This window comes from Schistocerca gregaria, chromosome 7 (genome assembly GCF_023897955.1).
Source record: "Schistocerca gregaria isolate iqSchGreg1 chromosome 7, iqSchGreg1.2, whole genome shotgun sequence".
In the NCBI taxonomy this organism is placed as follows: Eukaryota; Metazoa; Arthropoda; class Insecta; order Orthoptera; family Acrididae; genus Schistocerca; species Schistocerca gregaria.
Genome location: NC_064926.1, coordinates 205,231,479 through 205,252,917, shown reverse-complemented (window position 1 = coordinate 205,252,917; position 21,439 = coordinate 205,231,479). Strand labels below are relative to the sequence as shown.

Genomic DNA, 21,439 nt, shown 5'->3' with positions numbered 1-21,439 from the left:
ACAGGTGCAACAATAAAGGCTAAAAGTTCCATTGCTTACGTAGAAATAAGTAAAATATAAGCATCCCAAAAAAGGGACAATGGCCAGTAATGGGTTAAACCTGCACTACTTAAGATTTGGGGTTATTCTGTATACAGTGAGCCTGTTGTGCTTGTAGCCAACATTGTGCAAGTATGAGAATGAGTGATGCAGAGACAGGGAAATAATTTGGTGTTAGTAGAAATTTTTTTGAACATCTAGCCTAGTTAATGCTTTCATTTTGAACAATATTTTGTCTGCTGCACTTGTTATTCTGACAGGTGTTTTCAGCACTGTTGTGTTTATATTTGTTGTTTGAACTTCACCAACAGTGAGTATAACCAACATTAGTGCTTGCAGCACCTAACAAAGATAATGGGAGGTGTTACCAAAATTTGTGCAAAATGACATCCATAATTCAGGTGGATACACAAAAAAAGGGTGTGCTGTCTGTCACACTAGAAACTTTGCTAGTGTTGTTTCGCTGAAATGCCATTGTGGTGTCAGTAGTTATGTAGGGTTATGTAGCCATATTAGTGTTTGGCCCAGTGATAGTTGCGCATCATAACTGCTGGTTGTCAATGGACCACAGCAGGGTGCCCCTCCGCTTCCTGCTCCCATGAGTGCACCTGGAGGTGTCCAGCAGCCACCAGGGGCCACACAAGGACAACCACAGGCACCTGGTATCATGCTGTCACAGACCAATACTGTTGCGATGGGAGGTGGCCAAGTTGTTTCTTCCTCTGCCTCTGTGCCCACTAGCCAAGCAGCGGTGCAGGTAAAAAGGATCATATTTACATGTTATGCCTAGTAGTATGTAGAGTCTTAAGATTTGTGATTATTAGTTTTGTTCATCCATTATTTAACATACAGAATATTTCCTGAACCTGTGTCAGAGAACTTGCTGCACTTTTTTGTAATAACACTAAGTGCCATACACTTTGTAGTTGTTAATGCATTTATCTCATTTACTTCATTCATTTCTGCCTGTAGTTAGCTCTTCTGTGTAGCCAACGATGCATGTTGATGCTGCGTTTAGAGTGACATGTTGCTTAACGCTTGTTTTCATGATGATATATTCTTTCTGTTTCTATTTTTCTTCTTTTTTAGATTCCTAAGAATGGTCATTTTATATCATAAGTTCATGAAATACTGTTTAGCTCCAACCTTTTTTGCCATTATTTGCTCCATATTTCATTTACTTTTGTATGTGCTGTTTTCAGTTTTCTATTTCTTGTTTCACACACACACACACACACACACACACACACACACACAAACACACACACCTCTTGGCACTGCTACATTAAATTAGCTGACTACATGGTGGCAGCACTGCAGCTCGTCAGGTGTGAGGGGTGGTGGCAGGTGGAGTGGGCAAGGGGAGAGTGGCAGTCTGACGGTATTTCATCTGTCTCATACATCTTGTTCGCCAGATGGTAGAGTTTTTACAAGGCTATCAGTAGTTCTAATGGAATGTTGTCTACTCCTGGGGCCTTGTTTCGACTTAGGTCTTTCAGTGATCTGTCAAACTCTTCACATAGTATCATATCTCCCATTTCATCTTCTTCTACATCCTCCTATAATATTGTTCTCATGTACATCGTCATTGTATAGACCCCCTTTATACTCCTTCCACCTTTCTGCTTTCCCTTCTTTGCGTAGGATTGGTTTTCCATCCAAACTCTTGACATTCATACAAGTGGTTCTCTTTTCTCCAAAGATCTCTTGAATTTTCTTGTAGGCAGTATCTGTCTTACCCCTAGTGATATATGCCTCTACATCCTTACATTTGTCCTTTAGCCATCCCTGGTTAGCCATTTTGCACTTCCTGTCGATCTCATTTTTGAGACATTTGTATTCCTTTTGCCTGCTTCATTTACTGCATTTTTATAATTTCTCCTTTCGTCAATTAAATTCAATGTTTCTTCTGTTACCCAAGGTTTTTTAGTAGCCCTCGTCTTTTTACCTACTTCATCCTCTGCTGCCTTCACTATTTCATCTCTCAAAGCTACCCATTCTTCTTCTACTGTATTTCTTTCCTCCATTCTTGTCAATCATTCCCTGCAAGTCTCTAGAACCTATGGTTCTGTCATTTTATCCAGGTCCCTCCCATCTTCTTAAATTTCCACCTTTTTGCAGTTTCTTCAGTTTTAATCTACAGTTTACAACCAATAGATTGTGTTCAGAGTCCACATCTGCCTCTGGAAATGTCTTACAATTTAAAATCTGCTTCTTAAATCTCTGTCTTACCATTATATAATCTATCTGAAACCTTGCAGTATCTCGAGGCCTCTTCCATATATACAACCTTCTTTCATGATTCTTGAACCAAGTATTAGCTATGATTAAGTTATGCTCTGTGCAAAATTCTACCAGGCGGCATCCTCTTTCATTCATTACCCCCATTCCATATTCACTTAATATTCCTATTTTTTTTATTCATTATTAAACCTACTCCTGCATAACACCTATTTGATTTTGTATTTATAACCCTGTGTTCACCTGACCGGAAGTCTTGTTTCTTCTGTCACCGAACTTCACTTATTCCTACTACATCTAACTTTAAGCTATCCATTTCCCTTTTTAAATTTTCTAACCTACCTGCCCGATTAAGGGATCTGACATTCCATGCTTCTATCCGTAAAACGCCAGATTTCTTACTACTGATAACGGCGTCCTCCTGAGTAGTTCCCGCCTGGAGATCCGAATTGGGGACTATTTTACCTTCGGGATATTTTACCCAAGAGGACGCCATCATCATTTAACCATACAGTAAAGGTGCATGCCCTCGGGAAAAATTACAGCTGTAGTTTCCCCTTGCTTTCAGCCATTCGCAGTGCCAGCACAGCAAGGCCGTTTTGGTTAGCGTTACAAGGCCAGATCAGTCAATCATCCAGACTGTTGCCCCTGAAAAGGCTGCTGCTCCTCTTCAGCAATCACACGTTTGTTCGGACTCTCAACAGATACCCCTCCAGTGTGGTTGCGCCTATGGTACGGCTATCTGTATTGCTGAGGCATGCAAGCCTCCCCACCAACGGCAAGGCCCATGGTTCATGGGGAACTAATAATAATAATAATAATAATGATGATAATAATAATAATAATAATAATATAATGATGATGATGATGATGAAGATGGTGAAACCTGAGGCCATATCTTATCATTGGTAAATGAACTGGTTGTTGGTGATACTTATCTTCTTATCTGTTCAGTCACTATTTCCAGGAAATTTCTAGCTTGGATGATTTTCCAGTTACCTCTCTTTCATGAACATTTCCTTGCCAGTGTTAATAACAGTTATCATTCTGTTAACAGGGAGAAGGGAGGCACCATCAACCTTTTTTCCACGAAGTTGGTGCATATATGCAAGGCATTTCTCTCAGCTGCCTGGTACCGCACTCCCTGGTCAAGATAGTGATGTCTTACATATCCATTCACAATATTTGACAAACTGTCTTCTGACTTTGTTCAGTATCACACAAAAATAATAGAAAAATTGAGAACCAAACAACAAAATCATAGTTCAGAACAAATAATCAACATGGATGACAACTTGCTGAAGTGTAGTGCAAGCGGAAAGTGTTATGATAGGCAGAAAGGTTTGGAAACTCCAGGTCATTGCTGTAGCTACAGATCCTGTGAAACTGGTTGAATGTACATCATTCTTTCCTTGTGAGCCTCACACTTCAACTTCTTTTGTAAATGTCAGTCCATAAATGCCAGTTACTAGATGTGCTGACAAATGCATAAAAGTACAACAATGCAAATGGGTTTCCAGTGCACACATACAATATCCAATGTCAAGAACACACCACATCTGAGTACGATGAAACAGTTCATTTAGAAATTCACACAAAGTTGTTCTGTTGCAGATGAGTTGGAGAGCAAATTGGGCATCTGCTATTGTCCTTCACCATACCAAATGTGAAAGCCATGAAGAATATCATACATAATGTCCAAGGAGATGAATCTGTAGCACTGTAGCTGCATGCCCATTGAGTAAAATAGCAGTGCACAAAATATTACACAGCTGCCTTTAAAATGTTTTGACACAAAAACAAAATGAAGCATCTGATTCAAATTGTTTCAAAGGATACCCAACTGCAGTTCGAAAATTCAGTATAGCAACTAACTGAAGAGGGAAACTGTGGGACAGTTTGCTTATGGTTTTCAAATTAAGCTTATTTCCATCAGGAGATCTCCTTCTTTAAACAGAGTTTGCAGATCTAAGGAAGGAAAGATACTGATGGATGCATTTAAAATCTCACTGTGGAGTTATCCAGTACAGATATCATTAGATCCATTAAGTGTCATCCATAAGTTATGATAGTGATTATATGTGATGCCCATGACTAGGTTAATATTTCATTGTACACATGTCCCACCCATCATACTATGCAGGTTTTCATAGGTGGTGTATATTTCCTTTTTCAAACATGGTGTTTCTTATTTTAACCAGTCTGATGTACTTTATTCTGAAGGCAGTAGAATATGCCTTATAATGTCCCTAAAATCAGCAAAAACCTGAAGCAGTTATGATAAATTTCGTTAGTGGTTTCTTTGTCTTGAATACTTTTACTCTCACATTTCTCCACAAGACATTATCAAATGAAAGTACACAAAATTATTGGTTTCTTTTTCTTGAATTCTTTTAATCTTTCAAAAAGAATAGTTGCTACTCACCATTTAATGGAGATGCTGAGTCGCAGATAGGCACAACAGAAAGACTATCGGAAAGTGAGCTTCCAGCCAAGAAGTCCTTTGTCGAAAACACACACACCAACACACACACACACACACACACACACACACACACACACACACACACACACACGACCACAGTCCCTGGCAGCTGGAGCCGTCCTGGATTTTCCATTGTTTGATGCTTTTAATCTTTTTACAATTGTGGATGTCCATGATGCCAAAGATGACTCCCAGAAACACGTTTTGTTTATGCGTTTTCAATGTCTGAATCATAGTATTGGACTACTCAGATGTGTCTAGCAAAGGTATGGATTGACCAGCATCTTTTCTGGATTTGAAGCTATGCAACTTCTATCCGTGAAGCAGCTTAAAGGTTGTGGTGTGCTGATGGAATCCCACCATGCTTGTGCAATCAGCGCAAACCATTAAATGATCATTCCAGTAGTGACATAGTAGAACTAGAAGGCTTGTTTTGAGCTTTGCTTAAGACATGACTGTGGTAAATGATAGACAGAGAAGACCTTCGCGTGATTTCAAGATGTATTACACTGTCTCAGAGACTGAAACAAAACAATAAATAAGAACATAGAAGAATATCAACCTCTGAAATGGATTGTCTGCAAGAATGATTTTAATCCTGAAATCATTCACTTGCTGTGTTTTGAAAACCGTTATTCCTGTTGATATTTGACTACTGGTCATACAATGTAGGTTTTTACAGGAAGTCTTTGTTTTCTTTGATCTTTGGGATTTTAGCTGTGAATCAAGGCATATTCTTGCACCTAAGACAGATATGCCAAATAAATGGATATCACAAAGAAAATGTGACAGACTATTTACAACAAAATTAAGTAGTAAATGTATTATCTATGAAACTGCACATAAAATACTTTAATTTCTGTAACATCGTTTTTAAGATGATCTTGGGTGGGTACTGTATCCCCAAATATTAATCCATAGGAATGAAATTTTCACTCTGCAGCAGTGTGTGCACTGATATGAAGCTTCCTGGCAGATTAAAACTGTGTGCCGGACCAAGACTCGAAAGGCAGAGGTCCTGAGTTTGAGTCTTGGTCCACACTTCTAATCTGCCAGGAAATTTCACATCAGTGCATACCTACAGAGTGAAAATTTTGTTCTGGAGACATCCCCCAGGCTGTAGCTAAGCCGTATCTCTGCAATATCTGTTCTTTCAGTAGTTCTAGTCTTGAAAGTTTCACAGGAGAGCTTCTGTGGAGTTTGGAAGGTAGGGGATGAGGTAATGGCGGAAGTGAAGCAGTAAATATGGGTCGTGAGTCTTGCATGGCTAGCTCAGTTCATAGAGCACTTGCCTGTGACAGGAAAAGATCCAGAGTTCGAGTTCAGTCTGTCACACAGTACTAATCTGCCAAGAAGTTTTAATCCATAGGATGTTAACATAGGCTTAGTTAAACGGTACTCTGTGAATGCATGCACTCCTCTCACACTTCGGTGTAGGAAGAAAAGGAAATTTGCAGCTGTTCACTGCTAGAAAATTATAGTAGACATTCCAATCTGACAAATAGGTGCCTCTGCCTTGTTGTGTGCCCATCAGCATGCTCACAACATGAGTTGTATTGCATAAGGTAAATGTCACTCATAATCTTGTCCAAAAGAGAGAGAAGTGGAGTAGTCTCATCAGTCTATGTGGAATGGGAGTTAGTTCACTTGAACATATTTTTGAAGGCCTTGCATATAATAATAATAATAATATAATAATAATAATAATTGTTATTATTATTATTATTATTATTATTATGAGCAGTTCAAAAGGCTGTGCAAATGTTCAAAATTGATGCGACTTCGATGACTTGTGTGCCCCTAATCTATACCAGTTATCCTCATGGAAAAGGAAACCTACAATTTAACACTGAATCCATACTATGTATCATTCCTGCAAATATTCACATCATTGCGATGTGATGGTTCAGTTAAAGACCAACTGAAATATTGCCTGGTCTGACAAGGATTCAGTCTCATGATCTTTCAGTTTCTAGGCTTTGCTACATGACTACTGGGCCCGACATTGAAGGCCAAGTTGAGTGTTAATATGCCACTGTACTATGTGCTATTAAAATCATTCATTGGAATGCTGTTACAACACCAGAGCACTTGCCAGTGAAAGGAAAAGGTTGTAAGTTCGAGTTTGGTCTGACACACAGTGCCACAGTGGGGAAGAGGGTGGCAAACATCTGTGATCATTTAGTGGATTTCTGACCTCACTTTTACAGTCAACATAGCCAATTAAATAAATTCCTTAAACTTCTCAATCCAGGGGAAGAACATACGGTCACATATATAGCAGACAAGTTCAGTGTTTTCAAATATAAATTAAGCCTATGGAAAAATCAAGTCTATTCCTTGTGTGAAATATTTCACAGGGCTCAAGGTAGACTTTTCAAAGACACTGCAAAACTCAGGGGTGGTATTGAATTATTTTTTAGACTGTTCTTGCTTGGGCTGTTGTATCCCATTCCTTCCAGTGTGAGGAGATATATCTTGTTGTATGACTGGTTCAAGGATCTGCTTGTTCCAAACACTTAGTTTAAGAGTTTATAAGATAATATCTTCTTGATCACACAAACAAGTTTCAAAAATTATTTAAATGTTTGTCTTGTCTCTATGTATGCACTTTTTTTTCCTCTTATGAAATTTTCAAACTTCTGCCAACCTGTGGAGGCCAATATCCAGCAGTGTGGTATGATTGGCTGAGAAGGACTAAGGGAAGTGGGTGGGAAAGAAGATAATGAGGCTGTGGAGGAATAGGAGTACGATGCCTGGGCCCTGTGTTCAGACCATGAAAGATACCCTCAGTGAACCTGAACCAGACATGGGGTAGGGGTTTTGGCAGGCTATGACAGTTTCCTCCACATGGCCCATAAACAGATTGGCATAGGAGGGTGCCATACAGGTGCCCACAGCAGTGCTGTGAATCCATACTAATATTGGAAATGCAAATGTGTGTTATCTTCCCATGACTAAATCACTGGACCAATTTTGAATTCTGAGGAAGAACATAGTTTACTTTAGGTGGAAAAAAATACCAACCCATAAGAGGGTAAAGTAGGGAATGGAACATATTTTTTTTTTTTTTTTTACTTCGGTGAACATAAACTGAGAAATAATTATTGAATTTGTTGCATAATGTTCAAGTTGTATAAAGTATAATAGCTAGGTAGCACAATAGATAGATTCACACTCATGCCCACACCTCTCCGCATGCTCCGTTTGGCAGCGATGCTGCATGTGTCACCATGTTGCTTGCGTGTTGGGGCAATAGAGGGGCCAGGGGGATTGCTAATCACAAGTTATGCTGACTCAAACAGACAAGCACATGAAGGCAGCTGAAATTATTTCACATACAATAATTTACTGAGTCTCCATCATAACAAAACAACTGATATGTGAGCACAGCCACGGGTGAGCTAGATTTTTTATGTATCTTTCTGTCAAAGATCCTGGACACCTGATTGTGACTGGTTCTTGTGCCGCCACAGAAATAATTTCGGTCAATGAGGACCAACTCATCCAACCAATTGCCCGTGATCTAGCCTCCCACATCAAAGACACCAATCACTTCCTACACCAACTCACCACTGTCCCCCTCCCTTTACCTCCTGGATCCCTGTTTTTGACTGTTGACACAACCTCCCTATACAGAACGATCCCTCACACCCGTGATCTTACTGCTGTTGAACACCAACTATCCCAGCCTCCTTCAGACTCCAAACCCACATCCTCATTCCTCATACACCCTACGAACATTATCCTAAACCGTAACTATTTTTCCTTCGAGGGGAAGGTATATAAACAAATCCATGGCATAGCAGTGGGCACCCACATGGTACCCTCCTATGCCAACCTTTTTATGGGCTATCTAGAGGAGATCTTCCTAGCCTCCCAAAACACCAAACCCCCTAGTCTGTCCATGTTCATTGATGATATCTCCATTATCTTAGTTCCTTCACAATCTCAACGCCTCCCCCATTCACTTCACGTGGTCCTCCTAAACCCAGCGTGCCACTTTCCTAGATGTTGACCACCTCCTCTCTGATGGCTCCATCTGCACCTCTGGTCACATTAAACCCACTAACCAGCAAGAGTACCTGCATTTTGACAACTGACATCCCTTTCACACGAAAAAAACCCTTCGTGGACAGCCTAGCCACCCGGGATGGCATATCTGCAGAACTCCTTTCCCTGTATGCTAAGGGTCTGACAAAGGCTTCCACAGACAGTTGCTACCCCCAGATCTAGTCTGCAAACAGATCTTCCATGCCATTTCCCTACACACCCCTAATCCTTCCAGTACTCCCAAGAACCATTCACAATGGAGTGTCCCCTTTGTCACTCAGTACCACACTGGACTGGAACAACTGAATCATATTCTTTGCCAGGGCTTTGATTACCTATCATCACCCTGAAATGAGGGACATCCTATCCAAGAGACTTCTAACCTCCCTAATGTGGTGCTTTGTTGCCCACCCAACCTCCACAACATCCTAGTCCAAGGATGATACCTGTGTGAAAGACCCAGATGCAAAACCAGTCAATCCATCCACCCAGTACTACCTATTCTACTACTGTCACTGGTTTATCCTACCCCATGAGGGGCTGGGCCACCTGTGAAACCAGTGATGTCATTTTTCCAGCTTTTTCTATTGGTATGACTACCAACCAGCTGTACACCAAGATGAATGGCCACCACCAAATTGGGGCCAAGATTGAATGGCCACTGTCAAACTGTGGCCGAGAGCAAAGTAGCCCTCCCTGTGGCACTATGTGCAGCTGAACATAACACACTGATTTTAATGGCTCCTTCGCTACCCAAGCCATCTGGATTCTTCCCTCTGCCACCAGCTTTTCTGAACGGCACAGATGGGAGTTATCCTTACAACACATTCTCCGCTGCCATAATTGTCGTGGTGTCAACCTGTAGTAATACACTGACCCCACACCCTCCATCCAACATTTTCCACCCCCTCTGTCCTGTCATGTCCATCCCATTCTCATCTCTCACCCTGTTTATTTGCCACCCTCTGCCAATGTGTCAGCCCGTCTTTCCCTGCTTCTCCCCTCTTTAGCTCCTTTTCTCCCTGCCTTCCTGCCCCACAACCTCCTGAAGCTGCACTCGTTGTCATTCTAGTCTCTGCACACTCCACCAGACAGTGTTCATCTATCTTCCCATCCATACATTACTATTCCTTCCCCTTCCCTGCTGCATCCAGATTGGTGCTTGCATCCTATGTGATAGTTGCATTCTGGCCTGAGATGCTGGAGTTGGTGGTCATGTGTGCATGAGGTGCGCTTGCTTCTGTGTACGAATGGTGGGTCTCTCTTTTACTGATGGTGGCTGTAGCCAAAAACTTTAAGTAAGTGTCTTTTAATTGTGCCTGACTGCAACTTAACATGTCCTCTCTACAGTAAGTAGCAATCTGTCTTTTCACACATTGTTGAACCTGTATTCATGTTGAGTGATATTAGGATTCTTGTTTGAGTATCACAGCTTATGTTCTCTATATAATGATATGTGCCTGTACTCTGGAAGCCATCTTCTGATTTGTGACAGAGGGTACTTCATTCTCCTTTTGTACTTGTTCAGTTCAGGAATAGTGTGAAGGAAGAACTACAGTCAGTGTGTGTCCATATCAGCTCTCTTTTCTCTGATTGTTTTGTCATGATTATTTTGTGATCAGTGTGCAGCAAGAAGGAATGTGAAGAAATAATGTGTTTCTTAATTCTTCTTGTAACATATCTTCTCAGAAGTTTTCTGTAATTTCTTTGAATGATTGAATTCTGAGGTAGTGCCTCAAGGAATATCAGACCTATTTTCTTCCTCATACTTGTCTAACTAAGCTAATCTTCTTGAGCAGCTTTCTTTCTACGAGTACTTATCTGCAGCTCAATAATTAATTTGGGGTTACTGTGTATGAAAGAAGAGCAGTTGGGTCTCTTGATTTTTGAGAACTGTGTCCCTACTGACATGCTGTGAATAAAAACACCTCTATAGAGATGATTGCTTTCTTATCATTTGGCATCTCATTTTAGAGTAATGGTCGAATGTGTGGCACACTACTAAATAAGACTAACAGGTGACTTTGAACATATACAAAGAAAGGTGGTGTAAATGGTCACAAGTTTGTTTGACTGATGGAGGAGAGTCATGAGGATATTGAAATACCCAAGTTGACAGAGTCTTGTAGGTGGATGCCAATTATCTCACACAAAGCTACTTACAGAATTGCAACGACCAGTATTAAGTGAAGATACTGGAGATATTCTTCATCTTTTGTCTCCATAATGATCACGAAAACAAAGATAGACAAATTACAGCAAACACAAAGCGATTAAAATATTCATTCTTTCTGCGCTCCACACTTAAATGAAACAGGAAGAGTCCCTAACATATGGTACCATATAAAGTACTATCTGCCATGCATTTCACAATGGTTTGCAGATGTAGATGTAGATACTGGGCTGATCCAGATAGTATGCTATACTGTATGTTTTCTTCTGTAGCTTCAACACAATGCTTTTCCAGAATAAATCAAGATTGTAAACCACGTTTCCACTTAATATTGGGAGCTAATTTCCAATCCAAAGACTTATTTGCTAACATACTAGGTAAAACTACTACTTTCTGAAGTGAGAATAGCCTTAAATCCATCATTCTTGTTGTCGTGGTCTACAGTCTAAAGACTTGTTTGATGCGGTCATCCATGCTAGTCTATGGTGTGCAAATCCACTCATCTATGCTTCATTACATATTTTGTTCATTTGAACCTGCTTACTGTATTCAGCTTTGATGCCTCAGGATATGTCCTGTCAACCTATCCCTTCTTATTGGCAAGTTGTGCTTGAATTCCTTTCTCCCCAGTTTGAACCAGTATCCCTTTATTACTCAACCCCTCTGCCCATCTGATTTTCAGCTTTCTTCTGTGGCACCATCTTCTAATCTCTTCTTGTCTTTATTGTTTTAATCCAGGATTCATTTCCGTATCATGTTGCACTCCAAACAGTTGCTTTCATAAAATACTCCCTGACACCAAAATTCATATTTGATGTTGACACCAAAATTCATATTTGATGTTGACAGATGTATCTTTTTTTAGAAAAGATTTCTTACTATTGCAAAACTATACTTTATATCCTCTCTACCTTTGCCATTGTCAGTTTTTTGGTCCCTTATTAGCAGATCTTGTCTGCTGATTTTAGTGTCCCATTTCCTCATATGGAGTGAGGTGACACATTGGTTAGCACACTGGGGCATTTGGGAGGATGACGGTTGAAATCCCTGTTGGCAATCCAGATTTAGGTTTGTCATGATTTTGCTAAACCAGTGCATGCAAATGTAGAGAAAGTTGCTTTGAAAGGGCGTGGCCAATTTCCTTTTTGATCATTGAAGCAATCCAAGCTTGTGTTCTGTCTCTAATGACCTCACTGTTGATGGGATGTTAAACTCTAATCTTCAGTCGTTTTCTAATCTAATTTCCTCAGTGTCACCTGGGTGACTTCTGCTACATTCCATTACCCTTATTCAAAATTGTTGATATTCATCTTTTAACGTCTTTTATTGTAACCTACTGTACCCACACCCACCACCCAACAGTTAGTTTCAGCTCCCTCTGTCCTATCACCTCCTCCCAACTCATCACACCTCACCCTCATTGTGCACTGTCCTATGCCAATGCACCCACCATTCTTTTTCCCCTTTTCTGCTCCTCAACTTTCTGCTCTCTTTTTTCCCAACCTCCACCCCCACAGCCTCCCAGTGCTGCATCAGATAGCGTTGTCTGCCATCTCTAGTCCTTTCACACTCCATCTAGCCTTGTCTGCCATATCTAGTCCCTGCACACTCCACCAGCAGCACTGTTTCCTCTTCTCCACCTGTCTCCTGCAGTCCCTTCCCCACTTCATTACTGATTGACATACTGCCTATTTGCTTCCGTCTTCGGCCGACGTTCATCTGATGATTTTACTGACATTTCGCCAGCACGAGTGGCTGGCATTGTCAGTGCTTCACCTTGAACTGGAGCCGTGCTCACGGCCACAGACTATATGTGCCTGGTGCTTCTCCGTGGTCATATCCGGTGTGGTTCTCCTCTTGCTAGCTGCGATGGTCGTCCGCTGCAGTACGGGAACCCAAGATCCTTTTACCTTAAGGCATTCTTCTTTCTTGTTGATCTGTTCCCGTGTTTGTGTATTTCTACAGCTTCTCTGAACAAGTGGGTGTGATAGTGCTTCTCTACAGCCAGAATTTCCGTGTCGCTGAATTTTATTACATGGTCTGCCATGGCCAATTTCTCCACCTGCCCCAACCTGCAGTGTCACTTATGTTCTTTGATCATAGTGCTGATTGACCATTCAGTCATTCCGACATAAACATTTCCGCGTATGCATTGTATGCGGTATATTCCTGACATTGCAAGTGAGTTCCTTTTATCCTTTGCCAGTCTAAGACATTCTTTGATCTTCCTTGTCAGTTTGAAAATTGTCTTTACACAATGTTTGTGCAATGTACAGCTAATTCTGTCCATCAATCTGGGATTGTATGGCAGAAAGGCCATACCCGACATTTCTTTTTCTGATTTCGTACTTTGGCAAGTATTTGGCTCTGTTACACTTCGAATATAGTTTGTGTAGTACCCATTGCTCCTCAGAACATTTTCTAGGTGTTCACATTTGAGGTACTGCAGCTCACATATTCATCCTCCTCATGTTAGGAGCGTATGAATCATACCTCTTTTTCTGGCTCAGGTGGTGGTTTGATAGTTTGTGCCGGTATCGGTCCGTGTGTGTTGGTTTTCAGTACACGCTATGTCCCAGGTTTTCACCGTCCCTTGTGACCAGCACATGTAGAAATGTAGTTTCTTGTCCTTTTCTACTTCCGTGGTAAATTTTATGTTGGTGTGGAGGCTGTTCAAGTGTCTTAGGAAGCCACTGAGCTGTTCTTCTCCATGGCTCCACACAAAGAAAGTATCATTAACATATCTGTACCACATCTTAGGTTTACAAGTTGCAGAGTCCAGTGCCTGTGCTTCGAAATGTTCAATATCAGGAATCGCTTTGTCAGTCTGCTTCTGGCATCTTTCAAACTTTATCTTCTGGTGCTCAGTGCAGCACTCTAGTTCATTCTGCATGATCCTGTGAGTGATGCTGTCCACCTTGTCCAATTCGCCTCGATGCATTCTGCTACTTTGCTGATAGAACATGTCCAGACATTCCTGATTCTTTCTTGCCAAGTCTCTCCGTGTTGTATGACTTCGTTCATGAAGAAAAGCTCGTTCCAGTCTGTCGTAGATACAATGTGCTGGGCTGGTGGTGAATAGGCTCTTAAATTTCAAGGACTGTGGTGTAGCATCTTCATCTCTGCACCATGAATGGGCGGCGAAAGAGGACATCAATTGCACTTTGTTCTTCCGTCGTTGGTCTGCCATTACTGATTGTTGCTCCTGTTCAGCGCTTTTCAGTTTCGTTCTAGCCTGAACAGCAAGAGTCATTTGTGTGTGAGGCACACGTAGTTGTATGAATACATGTGTATTTTTTTCTTTTCTGATGAAGGCTTCAGCCAAAAGCTTAATGTGTAACAAGCTTTTAATTGTTTCTGTCTGCAACTCTGCATGTCACCTATATGGTGAATGGCAATCAGTCCTTTCCATAATTGTTTGTATTCCAGCCTGGACTTTCCACTGCTGGAAAAAATGACATCTACCTTCACAAATCATTCCTGCACATTTATAGGAAAGACAGTTCATCCAGTGCCTTGTGGACAAAGCCTATGTTCTAGGCTAAGGCTAAGCAAAATAAGCAAAGGCTAAGCAAAATAAACAAACCAGAGCAAGTTTTTACATTTTTATTATTTGTAGCGAAAAGAAAATTTTCTTGGCAAAACTGTAATATTACAAGGAATTGGGAAGCTAGCATATCTTCAGGAGGAGAAAATTTGCACTTTATTCCTTTCTTATAGCAAAATTTAATGCAAATTCTCTGATGCATTTTCATACAAAATAAATAATACCGAAGAGCACACACAATATTTTGGACAGCTGACAACAGGCTAAATATTCATTATTGCTAACATTTTGTTAATCAAAATAACATCAATAAGAAATTGAAACTGTAGTAACACATCATGCAAAATTAAAAAATGACTGTTACTTTTTGAACACACCTCATACATGAGCAGGAAAATTTTAAAACTAGAGGTACATTGTCATTTGTCAGTGTTTCTGAACAGTTTTCCATTATGTTTGTTCAGCACATTCCACTGCCAGCTTTTTTGTATTTCTTGGTTGTGGAATGTTTGCGCATTGATTTTTTTTCAGGTTTTGTCCTGCATTGTAATAGTTTTTTTTCTTTTTTTCTGGCAAGATCACTAGTAGTGTACACACAAATCCAGTAATCCATTTTCAGAAAAAGTTAAGTTCCTACAATGGCAGCCATCTTATTGCCAGTGTCCTGTGTAATGATAATTCTATGTTGAATACATTTTTCAAGCACTGTATTGTGATTACATAAATTGAATATACCATTATTATTCTCGTCCTGCAGGGACAGGATCGACAACTACTTCTTGTGCAACAACAACAACAGCAACAGCAGCAACAGCAACAGTCCCAGCAGCAGCAACAACAGCAGCAACAGCAGCAAGGCCCAGGAGGTACAATGCGAGCTGGTCAGGTACTAGGAGGTCCTGGCCCTCAGCGACCACCGTTTGATAACATTGAAGTTGCACGACAGCAAAACCTTGTTAAGATCCAGCAGCTACGTGAAACACTGGAAGCTGCACAGCAACAAGAACTGCAGTACAAGTCCCAACTTGAGGTATATGCCATACTGAAAGCAATTTTAAGAACTAAAAATCAGAGAATGTCTCTGTGTATCTCATCTGCTCTATTTAAGTTGCAGAGTTAGGTGGTGTCTCTGGCATTCTGTAACAGTACATACAGTAAAGCAAAGGATATAATAATTAAAAAAGTATCAATTTTCACAAATAGGTATGATTAAATTGTGTCATGCAGTTAGTGTCAGAGATATATATTTTTATACAAAAGTCTTAGCAGAGTACAACCTATGTATTTTGCAAATTAAAACTATTCCAATCATGCTGAAATGGAGGTAGTCGTGCAGATGGTATACAGTACTGAATGCGCCACCTACAAAATTTAGGGGTTTTATCTTCACTTGTAATAAATTTCAGAAAGTTAATAAAAATGTGCATTATCAGTGTACATAATCAGCTTTAAACGAATTATAATGCTATTTGCTATTTTTTCAAAAAGTCAAGATGTCAGCAATGGCGTGTTCAGGCTTGATGTAGATATCCATTTCATCAGTTTCCTCATGAGCTCATGCTTCAATCATCTTCTCACCATAAGCATCCTCTTATGGCCACTCATGAGGAGGTTTAGGAACAAAATTGTCAATTTTGAAAGGCCTATGCCCTGTGTGCAGTTTCACTGTCACCAGATATCTCTCTGACATATATATCATCATTATTCATCCGAAGAATAATTAGGAAAGTGTTACAACAATTCGTTTTTGTAGCTTTAATTTTTCTAAGCGAGGTAAATAAAAATCCACTCTACGTTTTAGCAGTGAACCTATGATCTTCAGTCTTTTGCATGAACCTCTATTAATATGGGTCACTCAGATGCTGGACCCTTATCTTACTGCAGTTTGTTAACAACCCAGGAGAAACTATTAAATACTGCACCAGATCATTGATAATCTATTTAATTTATTAAATTAGCATTTCTTTTGTCACAGTGTTCAGTCCATGTATTCACAATGGTCAGCATCATAGTTGTCTGAATTGTTACAAAAAATATGATATTGGTGGTTTGATTTGGAGATGAACTGCATTGGCCGATTGCTGTACGATGTTTAGTATCCTTCTCCCCATAATCATAATTAAATGTATAATTTTAAATATAGACAGGCAGTGTGCTAAACTAGATGATCCCTTCAAATCTTACATTGGCTCCCTCCTCTGTGGTGAAATAAATAATAACAGCAAATCTGCAGATCTAAAGGAGTACCAAATCTCTCCAAAAAATTCTGCAATAGCAGTCATGACAGCTTGATGTAACAGTATTGTGTACATTCAGCTAATTTGTACCGTCAGAACTATAGCAACTAACAAGCCTGGTGCCGTCGTGCATCATCCAGATAAAATATCGTGCCTGTTAATTATCATCTCAGTCCTGTGTGATTAATACTGAGTTCTGTTACAAGAAATTGAAATATACGTATATTAGCACTGAAGTCAGGCAACTGCGGAATATAAAAACTGTTTTCATCCTCATCATCATTAGTGCCCCTAGGATTAGTGGCACACAGTTTTAAGAGGCTTTATTTAGGAACCAAAATTGTAGTAAAGACACTGAAATACATTATCTTGTGCTGTTCAGAACCATCATCATCTTGCACAAAGTACTCATAAAGTCACTTGAGTCAACAGCCTTATTCCTGAGGAAGCTGAAAGGAACATGGAATAAAATGAGGGATGTTTTTTCAACCTCTGATAGGCTATAAATAACAGACAAGTTCATAGAAAATAATTATTTTATTACCAAAAGTTTTATACACTTATGGTTCTTTTAACATAGTCACCGAAAAGATTGAGACATTTATCGTACCTATGGACAAGCTTTGCAATACCCTCTTCAAAAAATGTTGCCCCCAATGATTGCAAATGAGTATTGACATTGTTGTGAAGATCTTCGTTGGTTTGAAAGTGCTGCCCTCCTAGCCACATCTTCAGTTCAGAGAAAAGGTGAAAGCCACTAGGTGCCAGGACAGGACTGCACATCGGATGATTGAAAATGTCCCGTTGAAATTGTTCAAGGCGCCATTGGGTTGTGCCAGCAGTGTGTGGATGAGCATTGTCATGGATCAACACAATTCCTGAAGTCAAAAATTTGGTCATTCAAAACAAACAAACTAACAGGAATGATGACTGAAGACATGGCAGGGAGGGCAGCACTTTCAAACCATCGAAGATCTTCAAAACAACATCAATGCTCATTTGCAGTCATTGGCGGCAACATTTTTTGAAGAGGGTATTGCAAAGCTTGTCTACAGGTATGATAAATGTCTCAGTCTTTTCAGTAATTGTGTTGAAAAAAAGTACTTTTGGGAATAAAATAATTGTTTTCTATGAACTTGTCTTTTATTTGTACCCTATCGGAGGTTTGGGGTGGGGGTGGGGGGGAGAGAACGGTCCTCATATTTTGATTGTACCTAACAATGTACTCTTTGTTGTGAAACATAAAGACAATAATAATAATAATAATAATAATAATAATAATAGGATGAATCAAATATAAATGGGATCGTTGCTTTGGAAATGCATTTGTCCCAGTGTATGGGCAGATTTTTGATGCCCTCATCATAAAAATAACTGGGTCATGTCATCAGCCAGTTGGGCACAAAGTCTTCCACACTCTCGTCATCTTCAAATTGTCGCCCTCCTAGAGCTTCTTTAAGCGATCCGAATAAATGGAAATCACAGGATGATAAGTCCGGGCTGTAAGGAGGATGATCAGGTGTAGTCCACTGCATTTCCTGTAGCTCGTAGACAGTTAGAGCTGCAGTATGGGATCACACGTTGTCGTGGAGGAGGATGACCTGTCGAATTGATTAATCTTGTCAGTGATATGCAACTCTTGCCTTTTTCAACAGTTCGCAGTAGTAAGCAGCATTGATCGTGCATCGCTCATGCAAAAAATCACTCAGCAAAATGCCTCGCTGATCGAAAAAAATGGTTGAAAGAACCTTGCCAGCTGACAGTTGAGTCTTGGCTTTCACTGGTGCTGCCTCCCCTTTCCTCCACCACTCCTTACCGGCATGTTTGGATTCTGGAGTGTAGTGGTGAACCTATGTTTTGTCTCAGGTGATGATCTGACTCAAAAATGCATCACTTTCTTCCACAAACCTTGTTGTAAGCCTCTGACAGACCTCCAAACATCTCAACTTCAGATTTTCGGTCAAAAGTTGGGGGCTCATCCGGGACAAACTTCACAGAACTATAGGTCATTTGTGATGGTTGCTTGACAGCTCCCATAACTGATTCTGACTTTTTGTGCAATTTCTGATACTCTCACCAATCGATCGTCATCAGTAATGTCTTTAACCTCATGAATGTTTTTGTCTGTAATGCTGGTCTGAGGATGGCGATCGTGTTGCTGATTTTCCACATGTTCTTGTCCTTCCTTTGAACTTTTTATGCCAGGCAAACACACGCCTCCTTGATAATGTTTTATCACCAAACTGCGCAGGCAATCTTTGGCAAATTTCCACTCCTGTAACTCCTTCACGAGCAAGAAATTTGATAAAGATGCGTTGCGCAATGGAGGGATGCACTGTTGCTCAGACATCGTGAGCATTACTGACGAAACAGTGGGAAATATCTAACAGCATGCTCTCCTCACTTCTGATGGTCCCTCCTAAGCAAAGCAGAAGTGCAGGGCCAATCCTACCAACTGTTGATGTGCAGGAACAAAAATCCCATTTATTTTTTATCTCCCCTCATAATAATAATAATAATAATAATAATAATAATAATAGTAGTAGTAATAATAATAATAATTATTATTATTATTATTATTATTATCATTATTATTATTGTTATTATTATATCCACCAGTACATCAATGCAATACAGCTACATCCAAACTTATATATACAACTACAGAAATCCGTAATTATTGATACATGTTCAATTACCCGAAAGTTCTTAAATGCAATATAACATATACCATACAGTTAAAAGGAAGTCACGCTTGATCAAGGTCCGTGTCACTTTCCATTTTTGACCAGACATAACGTCTGAGAAAAGAATAATAATAATAATAATAATTCAACATATATACCAATATCTGCAGTTTAACTAATTTACTGAGCAAGGTGATGCAGTGGATAAGACACTGTACATATGTTCAGAAGGATGGTGGCTCAGCTACTCGTACAACCATCCATGATTTAGGTTTTTCTTGGTTTCCTGAAACTGCTGAAGCCAGGTGCCAGGAAGGTTCCTCTGAAAATAAGCAGCCAATTTTGTTCCCTATACTTCACTATTTGAGCTTCTGTTCCATATCTAATGACATCGCAATTACAGTGGCATTAAAATCCAGTCTCTCTTCGTCTTTTTGTTGAATTAATTGCACCATCAATGTTTTTTCTGTTGTGTGGTACATCTCCAGGAACTTTGTTAATGAGCAGAAACCTACTTAGCGGATCCTACTTGTAATGAGTAATGGCAGTAGCATACTGGTGGCACATGTACTTATCAGTTGATCAACCATCTAGTATAAATGCAATATTTCCTGCTTTTGGTGCTTTTGCGCAAATTTCTCAACTATACCTCATGCAGGAATATGGCAGCATCCTAGACACTGTTGTAGTGTGGGATAGTAATTACTTTTGTCTCAAAAGCTTGAAAGAGATACCACGATTTATGATAGCACACACCACACCAAGATGCATTCCTTACTTCTGATTGCTGCAAAAATAGTTTACAAATTTGGACAGAACCCCTTTTGACATATTGCTTTGCTTCTAGTGTGAGTAGGGGCATCTGTAGATCACAAAAAAAAAAAATGTTTTTGTACATAATGTAAGATATTTACTTACACAGACAAATTTGTTCATTCAAAGACCTCTGAAATGTCAACATCTTATCTAGTACTACATTTGATGCAACTGTTTATACATTTACAAGGGCATTTTACTCTGTGCGAAGCATTAAATGAATATAGTTGCAAACATTTGCTAAATCTCTTTTCCCAACTCATACATCTGTGACTATTACAAACAAAGCCCATATATGTCCAGATGTCATGTTTCAGTTGCTTGCTTGGGTTTACTTGTAGTACATATGTACTAGTTCCTATATTTTCCATGAAGAATTCAGATCTGTGTGTGTATTCCCACTTTGGACACGACCACCTTATTTCTTATTGCCAACAACCTCATTAGACGAGAACTGCTTCCTACAGATATGTACTGAAAAGTGATGATGGAAATCCGTAAAGTGATTGTTAACTGGCCCTGTAACCAGTTATGTGCATGAATGTTTCGTATTTGCTGTGTTTCTGCAAATACTATTTGCAAATTTACAATGGGATGTTTATAATGCACAAGGTAAGGGGAATAAGTAGTGCTCACTAGCAAGGCAACAAAAAAGTTCAGTCATTAGCAAGATCAACATTGTCCAGAGCACTGCATCACAAGCGATACTAGCAGATGGAATGTTTCCTGTGGAAGATCTGACTGTGTTCACCAGTAGCTGGGCACTCTTTGGGTCACTTGAGCATCAGTGATGCACAGCTGTAGTGATGAAAGCCAGCTCACAGTAGGATGCCCAGCACAGTGTACCTGCCAGGTTACCGTGGCACATTAGGCCAATTTGGTTCTGGGAACTCACATTGTGCCAAGCCCACCTAGGACAATGTCTGACTGTGCCAGATTCTACTCGGCTGCACCTTCAGTGCCATTTGCTGCAGAATGCCCCATGTGCTTTCTAACTGTCAACAATTAGAAAGCTGAAGTCTGGCTGGTGATTCAGATGATTAACCAAGCTTCTGTGGAGTTGTCCCTTGATAACTACAGAATTTGTTGTTTGTAAATCTGTACAAGATATTTTTTCCTTGTCTCCATTGTCAAATAGGTGATGCCATTCAAACCTCAGAT

At 40.0% G+C, this 21,439-nt stretch overlaps 1 protein-coding gene across 8 annotated transcripts in view; it reads left to right on the top strand.

Annotated features, from left to right (window-relative positions):
- LOC126281595 (mediator of RNA polymerase II transcription subunit 25) overlaps positions 1-21,439 on the top strand; it is a 175,332-nt gene that overhangs the window by 109,198 nt on the left and 44,695 nt on the right. For 3 of the 8 annotated variants that reach the window (XM_049980681.1, XM_049980682.1, XM_049980680.1), the window contains 2 exons: positions 611-796; positions 15,296-15,568. In XM_049980681.1, coding sequence (XP_049836638.1) covers positions 611-796; positions 15,296-15,568 — 459 coding nt within the window. The remainder of the gene's footprint in view (positions 1-610; positions 797-15,295; positions 15,569-21,439) is intronic. The other 5 variants (XM_049980688.1, XM_049980687.1, XM_049980686.1 and 2 more) reach the window with 2 other exon arrangements.